This window comes from Canis lupus, chromosome 21, assembly GCF_003254725.2.
Source record: "Canis lupus dingo isolate Sandy chromosome 21, ASM325472v2, whole genome shotgun sequence".
Taxonomy (NCBI): domain Eukaryota; kingdom Metazoa; phylum Chordata; class Mammalia; order Carnivora; family Canidae; genus Canis; species Canis lupus.
In genome coordinates, this window is record NC_064263.1 from 21,665,783 (window position 1) to 21,680,657 (window position 14,875).

Consider the following 14,875-nt stretch of genomic DNA (forward strand, 5'->3'; position numbering starts at 1 on the left):
CACCTGCTAATTGAAAGTGAATGGATGGAAAAACATTTATCATGCAAATGGATGTCAAAAGAATGCCAGAGGAGCAATACTTAGACAAAATAAATTTTCTTTTATGTTTGAAAAATCGTTTTATTTTCATTCTAGTGTAGTTAGCATATAATATTAGTTTCAGGTGTACAATGTAGTGATTCAGTAATATATATAATTTTATATATTACTCCGTGCTCATTGTGTTAAATGTACTCTTAATCTTCTTCATCTGCTTCACTTATCTCCTCACTCACTTCCTCTCTAGTAACCTTCTGTTTGTTCTCTATAATTAAGAATTTGATTCTTGGTTTGTCTCATTTTTTTTTTTCTCTCTGTTCATTTGTTTTGTTTCTTTTTAAAAAATTACTGTTTTTTTCTTAATTTAAATTTTAGGTAGTTAACATACGTGCAATATTGGTTTCTGGAGTAGTATTCAGTGATTCATCACTTAAATATAACACCCAGTGCTCATCATAACAAGTGCCCTCCTTAATACTCATCTCTCATCTAGCTCATCCCCACCCCCCCCAACTCCCTCCATCAACCCTCAGTTTGTTCTCTATCCTTAAGAGTCTTTATGGCTTGTTACTTATATCAGGCAAAATAAACTTTAAAACAAAGAGTGTAACAAGAGACAAAGAAGGACATTATGTAATAATAGAGGGGACAATTTGAGAGGATGATACAACAATTTGAAGTATTTATGTACCCGGGATCCCTGGGTGGCGCAGCGGTTTGGCGCCTGCCTTTGGCCCAGGGCGCGATCCTGGAGACCCGGGATCGAATCCCACGTCGGGCTCCCGGTGCATGGAGCCTGCTTCTGCCTCTGCCTGTGTCTCTGCCTCTCTCTCTCTCTCTCTGTGTGACTATCATAAATAAATAAAAATAAAAAAAAAAAGAAGTATTTATGTACCCAACATAGGATCACCCAGATATATAAAAGAGATAATAACAAACATAAACAAATTAATTGATAGTAATACAATAATAGTAGGGGACTTTAACACCCTGCTTACATTGATGCATAGATCATCCAAACAAAAAATCAACAAGGAAATAGTAGCTTCATATTGACACACTGGACCAGATGGATTTAACAGATATAATTGAAATATTCCATCCTAAAACAGCAGAATGCACATTCATTTCAAGTGCACATGGAACAGTGTCCAGAATAGATAACATGCTGGGCCAAAAAACAAGCCCCAACAATTTCAGAGACAAAGTCATACCATGGATCTTTTCTGACCACAATGAAACTAGAAATCAACCACAAGAAAGAAGTTGGAAAGAACACAAATACGTGGGAGTTAAATAACATGCTAGTAAACAATGAATGGGTCAACCAAGAAATCAAAGAGGAAGTAAAAAATACACATGGAAACAAAGGAAAATGAAAACACAATTGTCCAAAATCCTTGGGATGCAGCAAAATCCGTTCTAAGAGGGAAATTTATAGCAATACAGGCCTACCTCAAGAAGGAAGAAAAATCTCCAATAAACAACCTAACTTTATACCTAAAGGAGCTAGAAGAACACAAACAAAACCTAAAACCAGCAGAGAAGGAAATAATAAAAGATTGCAGCAGAAATAATGATATTGAAACTTAAAAAACAATAAAACAATTCAATGAAACCAGGAGCTTGTTTTTGAAAAAAATCAGCAAAATTGATATACCTCTAGCTGGGCTCATCCCAAAAAAATGGTTGGCAGGGTGGGGGGAGTCTCAAACAAATTCAACAATGAAAGAGGAGAAATAACCAACAACACGAAATACAAACAGCTTTGAGAGAATATCATGGAAAACTATATGCTAACAAATAAGACAAACTCCCCCAAATTGAGAAATTCCTAGAAACATATAGTGTACCAAAAGTGAAACAGGAAGAAATAGAAAATTTGAACTGATTACCAAGGACATTGAATCTGTAATAAAAACTCCCAAAAAACAAAAGTCCAGGACCAGATGGCTTCACAGGTGAATTCTACCAAACATTTAAAGAAGACTTAATGCCTATTCTTCTTAAACTATTTCAAAAAATAGAAGAAAACCTTCTAAACTCGTTCTTTGAGGACACCCTGATACCAAAACCATAAAGAGACCACAAAAAAGGAAAACTACAGGCCAATATCTCTGATGAACATAGATGCAAAAATTCTCAAAAAATACCAGCAAACTCAGCATCAAAAAACAATCCAATTAAAGAATGAGCAGAAGACATGAACAGACATTTCTCCAAAGATGTCCAGATGGTAAAGAGACACATGAAAAGATGCTCAACATCACTCACCACCAGGGAAATGCATATCAAAACTACAATGAGATAATACCTCACACCTGTCAGAATGGCTAAACTCAAAACCACAAGAAACAACAGGTGCTGGAAAGTATATAAAGAAGAAGTGACACTTGTGCATTATTATTTTTTAAAGTTATTTATTTATTTATTTATTTATTTATTTATTTATTTATGAGAGACAGAGAGAGAGAGGCAGAGACACAGGCAGAGGGGGAAGCAGGCTCCATGCAGGGAGCCCGATGTGGGGCTCGATCCCAGGACTCCAGGATCACGCCCTGGGCCAAAGGTGGCGCTAAACCACTGAGCCACCCAGGCTGCACCACACTTGTGCATTATTAGTGGGAATGCAAAGTGATGGAGCCACAGCGAAAAACAGTTTGGAGGTTCCTCAAAAACTAGAACAACCTTATGATCCAGTAATGGCACTAATGAGTGTTTACCTCCAAAATACAAAAAAGAAACCACTAATTCAAAGGGATATGTGCACCCCTGTGTTTATAGCAGCATTATTTAAAGTAGCCAACTTATGGAAGCAGCCCAAGTGACCATTAATAGATGAATGGATAAAGAAGATGTGGTAAAAGTATCCAATGGAATATTATTCAGCCTCAAAAAAGAATGAAATCTTACCATTTACAATGATAAGGCCGGAGCTATAAGGAATAATACTATGTGAAGTAAGTGAGTCAGAGAAAGACAAACACCATATGGTCTCAGTCATAGATAGAATTTAGAGGAAAAAGCCAAATGAGCAAAGGGGGGAAAATGAGACAAACCAAGAAAGAGACTCTTAACCATAGAGAATAGACTTCTGGCTACCAAAGAGGAGGTGAGTGGAAGGATAGGTGAAACAGGTGATGAGGACAAAGGAGTGCACTTGTGATTAGCACTGGGTGATGTATGGAATTGCTAAATCACTATACTGTATGCCTGAGACTAATATTACACTGTATGTTAACTATTTTGGGATTAAAGGGAAAAAAACTCCTCTTTTCTCTCTCCCCTCAGCCCGTGGTAACCACCATTTTGTTTTCTGTTTCCGTGACTTTGACTACCATAGATACCACTTATGAGTGGAATCATTTAGTATTTTTCTTTTTTGTGACTGTTCACTTAGTATAATGCCTTCAAGTTTCATCCATGTTAAAGCATATGACATAATTTCCCTGTTCAGGCTGAATAATATTCCATTATATGTATATAACAAATTTTACTTATCCGTATGCTGATGGGAATTTAGATTACTTCCATATCTTGCTATCTGGACTAATGCTGCTATGAACATGAGTCTACAAATACATTTTTTAGACCTAGCTTTAAATTCTTTTGGGTATATACTCAGAAGTAGAATTGCTGAGGCATATGGTAATTCTGTGTTCCGTTATCTGAGGAACTGCTATGCTGGAGAAAGGGATTTTTAAAACCTGTGTATAAAATCTTGGGCAGACCTTTATGTAATCCATACATGAAACCCTACAGAAACAACACAGCAGAAGATTTGATAACTGAACAATGGTCTGGAGTACCATCCAGGTTTAGATTTACTTCTGGCTAGCATATAGTGGGAAGGGCCAGAAAAGCACAGCAAAACCTTTGAAAACTAAACTGGCTTTGAAACCATGGCCCACATAAATGGGCCAGAACATGTGTGCCTAAGTACATTGACTGCTAAAATAAATTTAAATAGCAGTGAGGAGCTCATCAAAATGCCAAGGGTACAATCCAAAGTTTGCATCATACCAAAACCTACAAAAAAATCTCAGCTTGAATGAGAAAAGGTAATTAATAGATGTTACCACCAAAAGAAACAGATGTTAAGGCAGCTATCATAAAGTATCTCAAACAATTGTGGACACTCATTAAACAGATTGTATTAGCAAAGAAAAAGAAGGAATAAAGAACCATATGGAAATAAAATTTCTTTAGAGAAAAGAAAATGATTTAAAAAATCAACCTCAAATCATGATTATGTTATATACCCCAAACAAATACAATGTCATGTCAGTTATTTCTCAGTAACATGAGAAGAGTTAACCTCTTAGCATTTGAATTACTCCCTCATTTATTTTATTTTATTTTTTAAAGATTTATTTATTTATTTAGAGAGAGAGAGAGAGGCAGAGACACAGGCAGAGGGAGAAACAGGCAGAAGGAGAAGCAGGCTCCATACAAGCAGCCTGACTCGATCCCGGGTCCCCAGGATCACACCCTGGCCTGCAGGTGGCGCTAAACCGCTGCACCACCGGGGCTGCCCTACTCCCTCATTTAAAAAACACTTTTAATTTGGCTTCCAGAGTATCATACTGTCTTGATTTTCTTCCTTTCTGGACTGTTCCCTGTATGTGTGGGGTTTTTTTTCCCCCTCATTCCTACCATTTCTTCTTATTCTCAAAATGGTGGAATTTTTGAGATTTGTGATAAAATATAAAGGAAGTCTCATCCTACCCCCAAAGTGAACTTTTTTTGACAGTGTTCACCACATTTTGTAAAATTGCAAACACATTTTAATGATATGTCAAACATGTTTAAATGAAACTTTCATTTGAATATGATATTTTTAAGACACATTTGAAAAGGAGGCATGTCTATACATCAAAAGCAAGTAATATAAACTGGTATTTAGCATCTGAGAGAAAGCTTATGATAAGAATCTATACAAAGACTTATGGTTGCTGAGATTTATAGTATCAAGGCCCAGCTAGATAACCTCACTAAGTGTGGAACAACACCTCTCAGAGAACACTGAATCATGTTTTCTGAAGCAATGATCTTGTCTAAGCCAAAAGGAGAAATGTTGACTTCCTGGGACTCAAAGGAAGCTGAGCATAGAGACTGAAAGATTGCAGTAAGCTTATGTGGGCTTTGCTGCCCCATTTCTTCCCCACCAACTTAATTTTTACTTAACTTTTTAGGGGAAATAAGCATAGTCCCTGGTGTGATTCTGTCCTGCGCGGCTGTTCTGTGAAACAGTAGTCCTATATCTCCATCTGCCTTCTCTTCCACCTAAGTGTGTGCCACAACCCCTTGGAAGATTTGATATGGACATGAGCCCCCTGAGGCCCCAGAACTATCTTTTTGGTTGTGAGCTAAAGGCTGACAAAGATTACCACTTTAAGGTGGATAATGATGAAAATGAGCTCCAGTTATCTTTAAGAATGGTCAGTTTGGGAGCTGGTGGTGCAAAGGATGAATTGCACATTGTTGAAGCAGAGGCAATTATGAAGGCAGTCCAATTAAAGTCACACTGGCAACTTTGAAAATGTCTGTACAGCCAATGGTGTCCCTTGGGGGCTTTGAAATAACACCACCTGTGGTCTTATGGTTGAAATGTGGTTTGGGGCCTGTGCATATTAGTGGACACCACTTAGCTTGGTGGAAGATGCAGAGTCAGAAGATGAAGAAGAGGATGTGAAACTCCTTAGTGTATCTGGAAAGCGTTCTGCCACTGGAAGTGGTAGCAAGTTTCCACAGGAAAAAATAAAACTTGCTGCTGATGAAGATGATGATGATGATGATTTTGATGAGGAGGAAGCTGAAGAAAAGGCTCCAGTAAAAAAATCTATATGAGATACTCCAGCCAAAAATGCACAAAAATCAAACCAGAATGGAAAAGACTCAAACCATCAACACCAAGATCAAAAGGTCAAGAATCTTTCAAAAACAGGAAAAGACTCCCAAAATACTGAAAGGACCTAGTTCTGTAGAAGACATTAAAGCAAAAATGCAAACAAGTATAGAAAAAGCGAATTGAACAGTCTTGGGCGCTACTGGTAAATTAAACCCAAAGCTGAGGAGAGAGGAAAAGGAGAGACAAATATAGTCCATTTACTGACTGTCATCAACAATCCGGACTGAAGTCTCAAATCCCCTTTCCTGATTTGCCACCCACCCACACCCCCTTCCAGGCTGGAAGCAGTCTTACTCTTGATATGCTAAAGCACTTTTCTTTTGACTGCTGTGATTCAGTAACCCCTTAAATTTTGCTTTCTATGATTTGTGCATTTGCCTCACCTCTTTGACCATGTTTTTTGTTTGTTTGTTTGTTTGTTTGTTTTTTACCATGTTTTAATCACCTTTGTGTCTCCCTAGCTGCTCAATAAATATTTGAATGAATCAAAAAAAGAAGCATAAATGTTGTACTTTGTGTGTGTACACGCATTTGTGTATATGTGTATGAGAGAGAGTGGTAATTTCTCTCAATATCGCGTACCCTCTAACATCCATATTGAACAAAATGTCAGATATTTCAGTATGGATGTGCCATGCCAAACTATAATAAAGCCTGAGGCAAAAGGTAGAGTCAGTAATTCTGTATTTGAAATTTAGTATTTTGTTTGTCATGGATTTTTCATTAATTTATATATATTTTACAAAATCTATTTATTTATTTATTTGAGAGAGAGCGCATGCATGGCTAAGAATGAGCAGGGGAAGGGGCAGAAGGAGAGAGAAAGAGAATCTCAAGCAGACTCCCCAGAGTGCAGAGTCCAGTGTGGGTGGGGGTGGGTGGGGCTCAATCCCAGGAGACGGAAATCATGACCTGAGCCAAATTAAGTTGGAGCTCAACCAACTGAGCCACCCAGGTGTCCCATCATTAATTTAGCTTTTTAAAAACATTGCATCAAAACAGTATTTATCTTGACTACTGAATTTTTGGCACCTTCCTTACATTTTTCACCTGACATGAGTGCAACAGTTTTGCTACTGTTTTTTCTTTTCCTATTTTACTTTAGATGAATGGAATACTTTTTAGGACTTTATCTCTGCCTCTGGCTTATTAGCTGTATTTTTTTTTCTTTTAGTGGTTGTGCTAGAGTTACAGTATTATGTTTAACCTATCACCTCTTCCTTAAATATTATACATCTTTTGTGTGTGAAATACAAATCTTTTTTTTTTTTTTTAAATTTTTATTTATTTATGATAGTCACAGAGAGAGGGAGAGAGGCAGAGACACAGGCAGAGGGAGAAGCAGGCTCCATGCACCGGGAGCCCGACGTGGGATTCGATCCCGGGTCTCCAGGATTGTGCCCTGGGCCAAAGGCAGGCGCCAAACCGCTGCGCCACCCAGGGATCCCTAAAATACAAATCTTTTAACAGTGTACTTCACGGATGCCCAGGCGGCTCAGCAGTTGAGCATCTGCCTTAGGCTCACAGTGTGATCATGGGTCCCGGGATTGAGTCCTGCACTGGGCTCCCCATGAGGAGCCTGCTTCTCCCTCTGCCTATATCTCTGCCTCTGTCTCTGTGTCTCTCATGAATAAATAAAATTTTAAAAGTCTTAAAAAACAAAAAAACAATATACTTCCATTTCACCTCTCCCATCATTTGACTGTTTCTGTCATGAATCCCTCAATACATTGTTATTAATTTTTGCTTTAAATGGTCATAGTCTTTTTTAAAGATTGAAAATGAGGAAAAAAGTTTTGAATATTTACTTATGTATTTATCTTTTCTGGTACTGTTCATTCTTTCCTTCACTGCCCAGAAGCTTTTATTTTGATGTAGATTCTGTAGTTTATTTTTGCTTTTGTTTTCTTTGCCTCAGGAGACATATCTAGAGAAGTTACTGCCTGTGCTGTCTTCTAGGATTTTTATGATTTCAGGTCTCACATTTAGGTCTCTAATCCATTTTGAATGCATTTTTGTGAATGGTGTAAAAAAATGGTCCAGTTTCATTCTTTTGCATGTAGCTGACCAATTTTCCCAGCACCATTTGTTGAAGAGACTTTTTCCCAGCAGATACTCTTTCCTGCTTTATTGAAGATGAATTGACCGTATAATTGTGGGTTTATTTCTGGTCTTTATTCTGTTCTGTTGATCTGTGTGTCTATTTTTGTGCCAAGATCATACTGTTCTGATTACTGCAGCTTTGTAATATAACTTGAAGTCTGGAATTGTGATAATGTCCAATTCTGTTTTTCTTTTTTAAGAATGCTTATTTAGTAGGGTCTTTCATGATTGCATGTAAATTCTAGGATTGTTTGTTTTAGTTCTGTGCAAAATGCTATTGGTATTTTGATAAAGAGTGCATTAAATGTGCAGATTGCTTTGGGTAGGATAGACATTTTAATAGTATTTGTTCTTCCAATCCATGAGCATGAAATTCTTTCCATTTGTGTCATCTTCTATTTCTTTCATCAATGTTTTATCAAGTATGGGTCTTTCACTTCCTTAGTTAAGTTTATTCCTAGGTATTTTATATTTTTGGGTGCAATTGTAAATGGGATTGTTTTCTTAACTTCTCTTTGTTGCTTCATTATTAGTATATAGAGATGCAATGGATTTCTGTACATTGATTTTATATCCTGCAACTATAAGTCTAATGTTTTATTTATTTATTTATTTTATTAGTGAGAGAGGTGGGGGGGAGGGACGGGGGGGGGAGAGAGAGAGAGAGAGAGAGAGAATCTCTATGCCCAACAAAGAGCCCAATGTGAGGCTCAATCTCATAACCCAGTGTCAGTCATGACCTGAGCTGAAATCAAGAGTCAGACACTTCACCAACTGAGCCACCCAGGCACCCCTATAAGTTTAATGTTTTAACCATCATTTTTGAGGGCTTTTGAGTAATACTTAATTCTATTTAATTTAGATATTTTAAATTGCATTTGTGCATTTAATATATTGTTTTGGTATTGCAGTTGTCTGAAATATATTCAGAATACTTAAGGAATTCTTATCTAATACATTAAATTTTTAACTATATAGACCCTATGTGCTCTTATATCTTTCAAATCCATAACTGTAGTGAGATATGAACTTATAATCACAAATCTAGATTAGTTACTCAATTTCCTATTTTAAATTGAAATTACAAAGAATTTTGTACTTCTGTACCAAAAGCAGACTTCTTGCTTTATTCTTAATCTTAGAGGAAAAGTTTTCAATCTTTCACTATTGAATATGATGCTTATTGTGGGTTTTCATTTATATCTTTTATTATGTTGAGGTTATTTCCTTCTACTCCTAGTTTATTGAGTGTCTTTTATCATGATAGATATTTGATGCTGTTAGATGCTTTTTTGGCATCGATTGAGGTAATCATGTTTTTTTTTCCCCCTTTATTCTATTAATGTTGTATATTACATTGATTGATTTTTTGTTGTTGAACCATCTTTGCCTTCCAGGAATAAATCCTACTTGATCATGGGCTATAATGCTGTTAATATATTGCTGAATTCAATTTCTAGTATATTATTGAGGATTCTTGCGTCAGTGTTCATTAGGTATATTGGTCTATGGTTTTCTTTTCTTGTAGTGGTTTGTTTGGCTTTAGTATGAGGGTATCCTTTAGTTTCTTTTAGTATTTTTTGTTTCTTTTCCTCAGACTCAATAACTTCTATTGTCCTCTCTTCAAGTTCACTGAATCCTTTTGCCTGCCTAAATCTACCTTCAAATCCTTCTAGTCACTTCTTCATTTCAGTTATTGTACTTTTCTTTCTTTCTTTTCTTTTTTCTTTTCTTTTCTTTTCTTTTCTTTCTTTTCTTTTCTTTCTTTCTTTCTTTCTTTCTTTCTTTCTTTCTTTCTTTCTTTCTTCTTTTTTTTCAGTTATTGTACTTTTCAACTCCATAATTTCTTTTTGGTTTTAGATTTTAAAATCTTTTTATTGATATTTCCATTGTGTTCATACATTGTTTTCTTTACTTTGTCCACATCCTCCTTTAGTTCTCTGAGTATTTTTAAGATGATTGTTTTAAAGTCTTTCTGTAGTATATCTGCCATCAGCTCTTTACAGGAACAGTATCTGTTGATTTATTTTTTCCTGTGAATGGGCCATACTTCCTGTTTCTTTGTGATTTTTTTAATTGGAAACTGGACATTTGAGTCTAATAATGTGGTAACACTGGAAATCAAATTCTCCTCCTTCCTCAGGGTTTGCTGGGGTTTTTATTATTATTATTTTTACATCATGTAGGATGTCTCTGCTGTGGGTCAGCCTGAGGTATAAAATCAGGGTCTTAGGTTTTTCTGATCCTTTCCTTGGGAATGCTCAATCACTTTATAATTTTCTCCATATATGCATCTGTTTCTAATGTGCTGGCCTTTAATGTCTGGGAAAAGGAGAAAAATGAAGAAAGGTAAAAATTAAATTGAATTAAGTATTATTCAAAAGCCCTCAAAAATGATGGTTAAAACATTAAATTTATAGGGGTGCCTGGGTGGCTCAGTTGGTGAAGTGTCTGACTCTTGATTTCAACTCAGGTCATGACACTGGGTTATGTGCTAGTCCTCTAAAGTTCCTGGCAGTCACTTTAGCCTGAAGAGGAGGATTTTGTAACAGTGGGAGTAGGTGCAACAGTGGTTGCTTGTCTCTCTGTCCTTCTGTGGCAAAAAGCAGCAAACAGTGACCAGAGCACACCATCCCCTATATTTAGAGCATAGGGTTGTTTTTGCCATCATGGCTATGTAAACTACCTTTGGGACTACAGGGTAAGCTACCCTTGGAACTGTACACAGTTGTTTGCTATGTGGCTGGGGTGGGTTATTGGTAGCTGCTAATGTGCTAAAAGCTGAAATTGACCAAAATTAACCTCAGTTTATGTGCAAGCCTTCCCCTGGACATTGCTAGCTTTTTAATATACTCCGGAGTTCCAAAATAGTTACATTAGACAAAGTCTGCCAGTGCAGTTGTTGTCTAAGTTGAGAGACAGATTCTTGGTGCTTCCAACTTTGCCATTTTTCCACAATCCTCTTTTCTTTCATTTTTGAAAGATTTTAAATTGATATTTATTTTTCTCCATCATTTAAAACCTGTTTCACTGTTTTTTATCTCATATTTTTTGATGAGAAGTCTGCTGCTTTATGCTTGCTTTTGTTTCTCTCTAAATATGTCCTTCCCCCACCCCCCACCTACCTTTACCAGTTTTCTTTTCCTCATCAGTTTTTGGGTGTTTTTCACCAATTTGGATGTGATAATCCTTAAGGTGGTGTGTATATATGTACTTTTATATTTATCCTTCTTGGTCTTAATTAAGACTCTTGGATTTGCTGATTATCAAATTTTTAAGATTTTTGGCTTTTATTTTCTTAGATTTTTTTGTTTCTCCCTTTTTAGGACTCCAATCATACATATATATTACTTGTCTAGTAGTCTCAGTAGATCATTTGGATAGATTGTATTGCTACCTCTTCAAATTTTCTGATCTGTACGTGATCAGAGAATTTGAATAATATTCAAATTCTATCTGATGTTGATGTCATCTAGTGAAATTTTCACTTTAATTATATTTTTCAGGTTTAGAGTTTCCGTTTTTTTCTAATATTTCTAGTAATATCTAATCTGATGTTAATGTCATCTAGTGAAATTTTCACTTTAATTATTATATTTTTTAGGTTTAGAGTTTCCGTTTTTTTCTTTTTTGTGACTTACAGTTGTGTTTTTATTATGTTCATGTTTTCTTGACATTATTTAAATACACATCTAAACAATCCAATCATGAAATGGGCAAAAGACATGCACAGAAATTTCGCAGAGGAAGACATAGACGTGGCCAACAAGCACATGAGAAAATGCTCTGCATCACTGGCCATCAGGGAAATACAAATCAAAACCACAATGAGATACCACCTCACACCAGTGAGAATGCGGAAAATCAACAAGACAGGAAACAACAAATGTTGGAGAGGATGTGGAGAAAGGGGAACCCTCTTGCACTGTTGGTGGGAATGTGAACTGGTGCAGCCACTTTGGAAAACTGTGTGGAGGTTCCTCAAAGAGTTAAAAATAGATTTGCCCTACGACCCAGCAATTGCACTGCTGGGGATTTACCTCAAAGATACAGATGCAGTGAAATGCCGGGACACCTGCAGCCCAATGTTGATAGCAGCAATGTCCACAATAGCCAAACTGTGGAAGGAGCCTTGGTGTCCATCGAAAGATGAATGGATAAAGAAGCTGTGGTCTATGTATACAATGGAATATTACTCAGCCATTAGAAACGACAAATACCCACCATTTGTTTCGATGTGGAGGGATCTGGAGGGTATTATGCTGAGTGAAATAAGTCAATCGGAAGAGGACAAACATTATATGGTCTCATCCATTTGGGTAATATAAAAATTAATGAAAGGGAATAAAGGAAAGGAGAGAAAATGAGCGAACATATCAGTGAAGATGACAAAACATGAGAGATACCTAACTGGGAAATGAACAAGGGATTGTGGAAGGGGAGGTGGGCGGGGGGTTGGGGTGACTGGGTGATGGGCACTGAGGGGCACTTGGCGGGATGAGCACTGGGTGTTATGCTATATGTTGGCAAATTGAACTCCAATTAAAATTAAAAATAAATACACATCTGTATTTTTGTTTTATATTTATGTTTTAATACCCTTGTTGATTCATCTCTTTCATATCTGAATTTGTCTTTATTGAGTAATTTCTTCTGGTTCTGGTTATATTTTCCTGATTCTTCATATGTCTGGTAAATTTGGGTTACATGCTGGACATTGTGATTTTACCAGGCTAGGTGCTATATTTTGTTGTATTCCTTTAAAGAATTTTAGACTTTTCTAGCAAGCAGTTAAATACTTAGAGTAAGTTTGTTCCCTTGAAGGAAGTTTTTAAGTTCTTTAATGTATCATTTTAGTTCTAAATTATCCCCACTCTAGGGCATGGCCCTCTGAAGTCTCTGAGGAATGCCTTTGTAATTACTGAAGTCTCTCTGCTCTTGCTGGATGGAACTTGAAAGATTCATATACCCCTGTGTGAGCTCTGTACACTGTCTTAGAACTTTCTGGTAACTTTTCTTTTCTTGGAAGTTGTTCTTGGCAAGCTTAATAGAGTTTTACTTTGCACATATACTAATTGATATTTAGCCATATGCTCAAAGTACCTCTACATATTTCCCTAGAATTCTTTCTTTTCTTTTTCATAGCTCCATCCTTTATGAGACTCTATTCTGCAAATTCTAGCTCTCTTGACCTCTTTTTAATCTGTTCTCTTTCTACTCAAATCAGCATGATAGTTGGGTTCATTTTAGGTTCTCTCTCTCTGTGCCACAGTCTAGTATTCACCTACACTACAAGAGGGAAGCCTGGGTAATTGAAGAACTAATTTCATCTGTTTACCTTTTCCTAGAGATAAAATCATACTGTGAAATGAGGTGAAAAGAATTATTTCCCTTATTTTTTCCAATTTTCTAGTTGTTTATGGCCAGGAGGCTAATCTCAGCTCTGTTACATTGCCTCATGGCCATTACAGAGGTCTCTTCAGAGGTATTTTAATGAGAAAGGAGAGATTTTCATAAAACCAGAGATACTTCAAGGCAAAAAGCAGATAAGAGAACAAGGAACTTTTCTAATAATAGCATCTAATGTGAAGGGTCTAGGGCCAGAAATACGCAGTTCAGGACCTACCAGGGAGATTGGTCAGAACAGGGAGATTGTGTAGATGCTAGCTTAGTGTGATTCCAGGACCACAGGGCCTTGCCCCATCCCTACCCCCACTCACCTTACTCAGGTCATTACCGTACCTACTGTTTTCTTGATGCCAGAAAGCCTCTAGATAGGGAAGCTACTTTTTCACCATTACTAATATGATTATATGTTACTTGATACTGAATTCTTGGCATAAAAATATTGAAATCAAAGCGTGAGTGACTAGTCCTTATTCCTTTGCTGAGATTTGGAGGGAATAAGAAACCCTAGTAAGACTTGTGACCTTGATGGGCTTTCTAAGAATCTACCTTATCTGCCAAGGTAGCTGAGTTCAGCCTTTCTCCCTCTTCTTTTCCCTTTCTGCTTGCAGTTATGATCTTGTGCCTTTTCTTATGCATGACAGTGACCTGAGAAGAACAACCAATATTAGGGAGGTCATGCCAAATGCCTCCTTCACACACAGTAGCCTCTTCACGTGGAGTTTCCTGTCGACTCTGAATGCAGGCAAATGGTTTGTACAATCACGGGTAAGATACATTTTCCAACTCAACAAACCTGCATCAAATCTCTCTTCTGTAGGAAGTAATGTGCTGCTCCTAGAAATAAAGTCAAACATACATACATTTTCATCCCATTTTGGTAGGAGAACTGTGGCATTGACAGGAGGACTTTTCCAGGAATGTAGTCAAATTGTTGCTTTTTACATTCACTGGAAATTTCTGAAGATGAACTCATAAACTGACTTTTGTCATTTAATTCCTTTTTATCCAAGAATTTCATAAACTTTATATTGTGTCTACCATGTACACAGCATTTTCCTAGGCATTTTGAGTAGCTCACAGTTATAGATGAGCCATACTGGGAAATAAGTTTATTTTTTCCTCCTTTTCTTATCATTCAATACATATTTACTGAGTACCTTTTGGGTACTAGGCACGTGGAATACAATGGTGAATAAACACACACTCAGCCTAATGGAGTTCACAGGCTAGAAAAGATAATTACAGGGATCCCTGGGTGGCGCAGCGGTTTGGCGCCTGCCTTTGGCCCAGGGCGCGATCCTGGAGACCCGGGATCGAATCCCACATCAGGCTCCCAGTGCATGGAGCCTGCTTCTCCCTCTACCTATGTCTCTGCCTCTCTCTCTCTCTCACTGTGTGCTTATCATAAATAAA

General features: G+C 37.0%; 1 protein-coding gene and 1 pseudogene across 25 annotated transcripts in view; both read left to right on the forward strand.

The window, feature by feature from the left end:
* Positions 1-14,875, forward strand: part of GDPD4 (glycerophosphodiester phosphodiesterase domain containing 4) — a 120,020-nt gene that overhangs the window by 36,192 nt on the left and 68,953 nt on the right. For 22 of the 25 annotated variants that reach the window (XR_003125066.3, XR_007404481.1, XR_007404480.1 and 19 more), the window contains one exon: positions 14,071-14,227. The exons of the other annotated variants lie outside the window; for them this stretch is intronic. Coding sequence is in view for 8 of the 22 variants with exons in the window: in XM_025419565.3 (XP_025275350.1) it covers positions 14,071-14,227 (157 nt within the window). In the remaining 14 variants the exon portion in view is untranslated. The remainder of the gene's footprint in view (positions 1-14,070; positions 14,228-14,875) is intronic. 25 annotated transcript variants of the gene reach the window in all.
* LOC112642138 (nucleophosmin-like) lies at positions 5,240-6,754 on the forward strand (annotated as a pseudogene).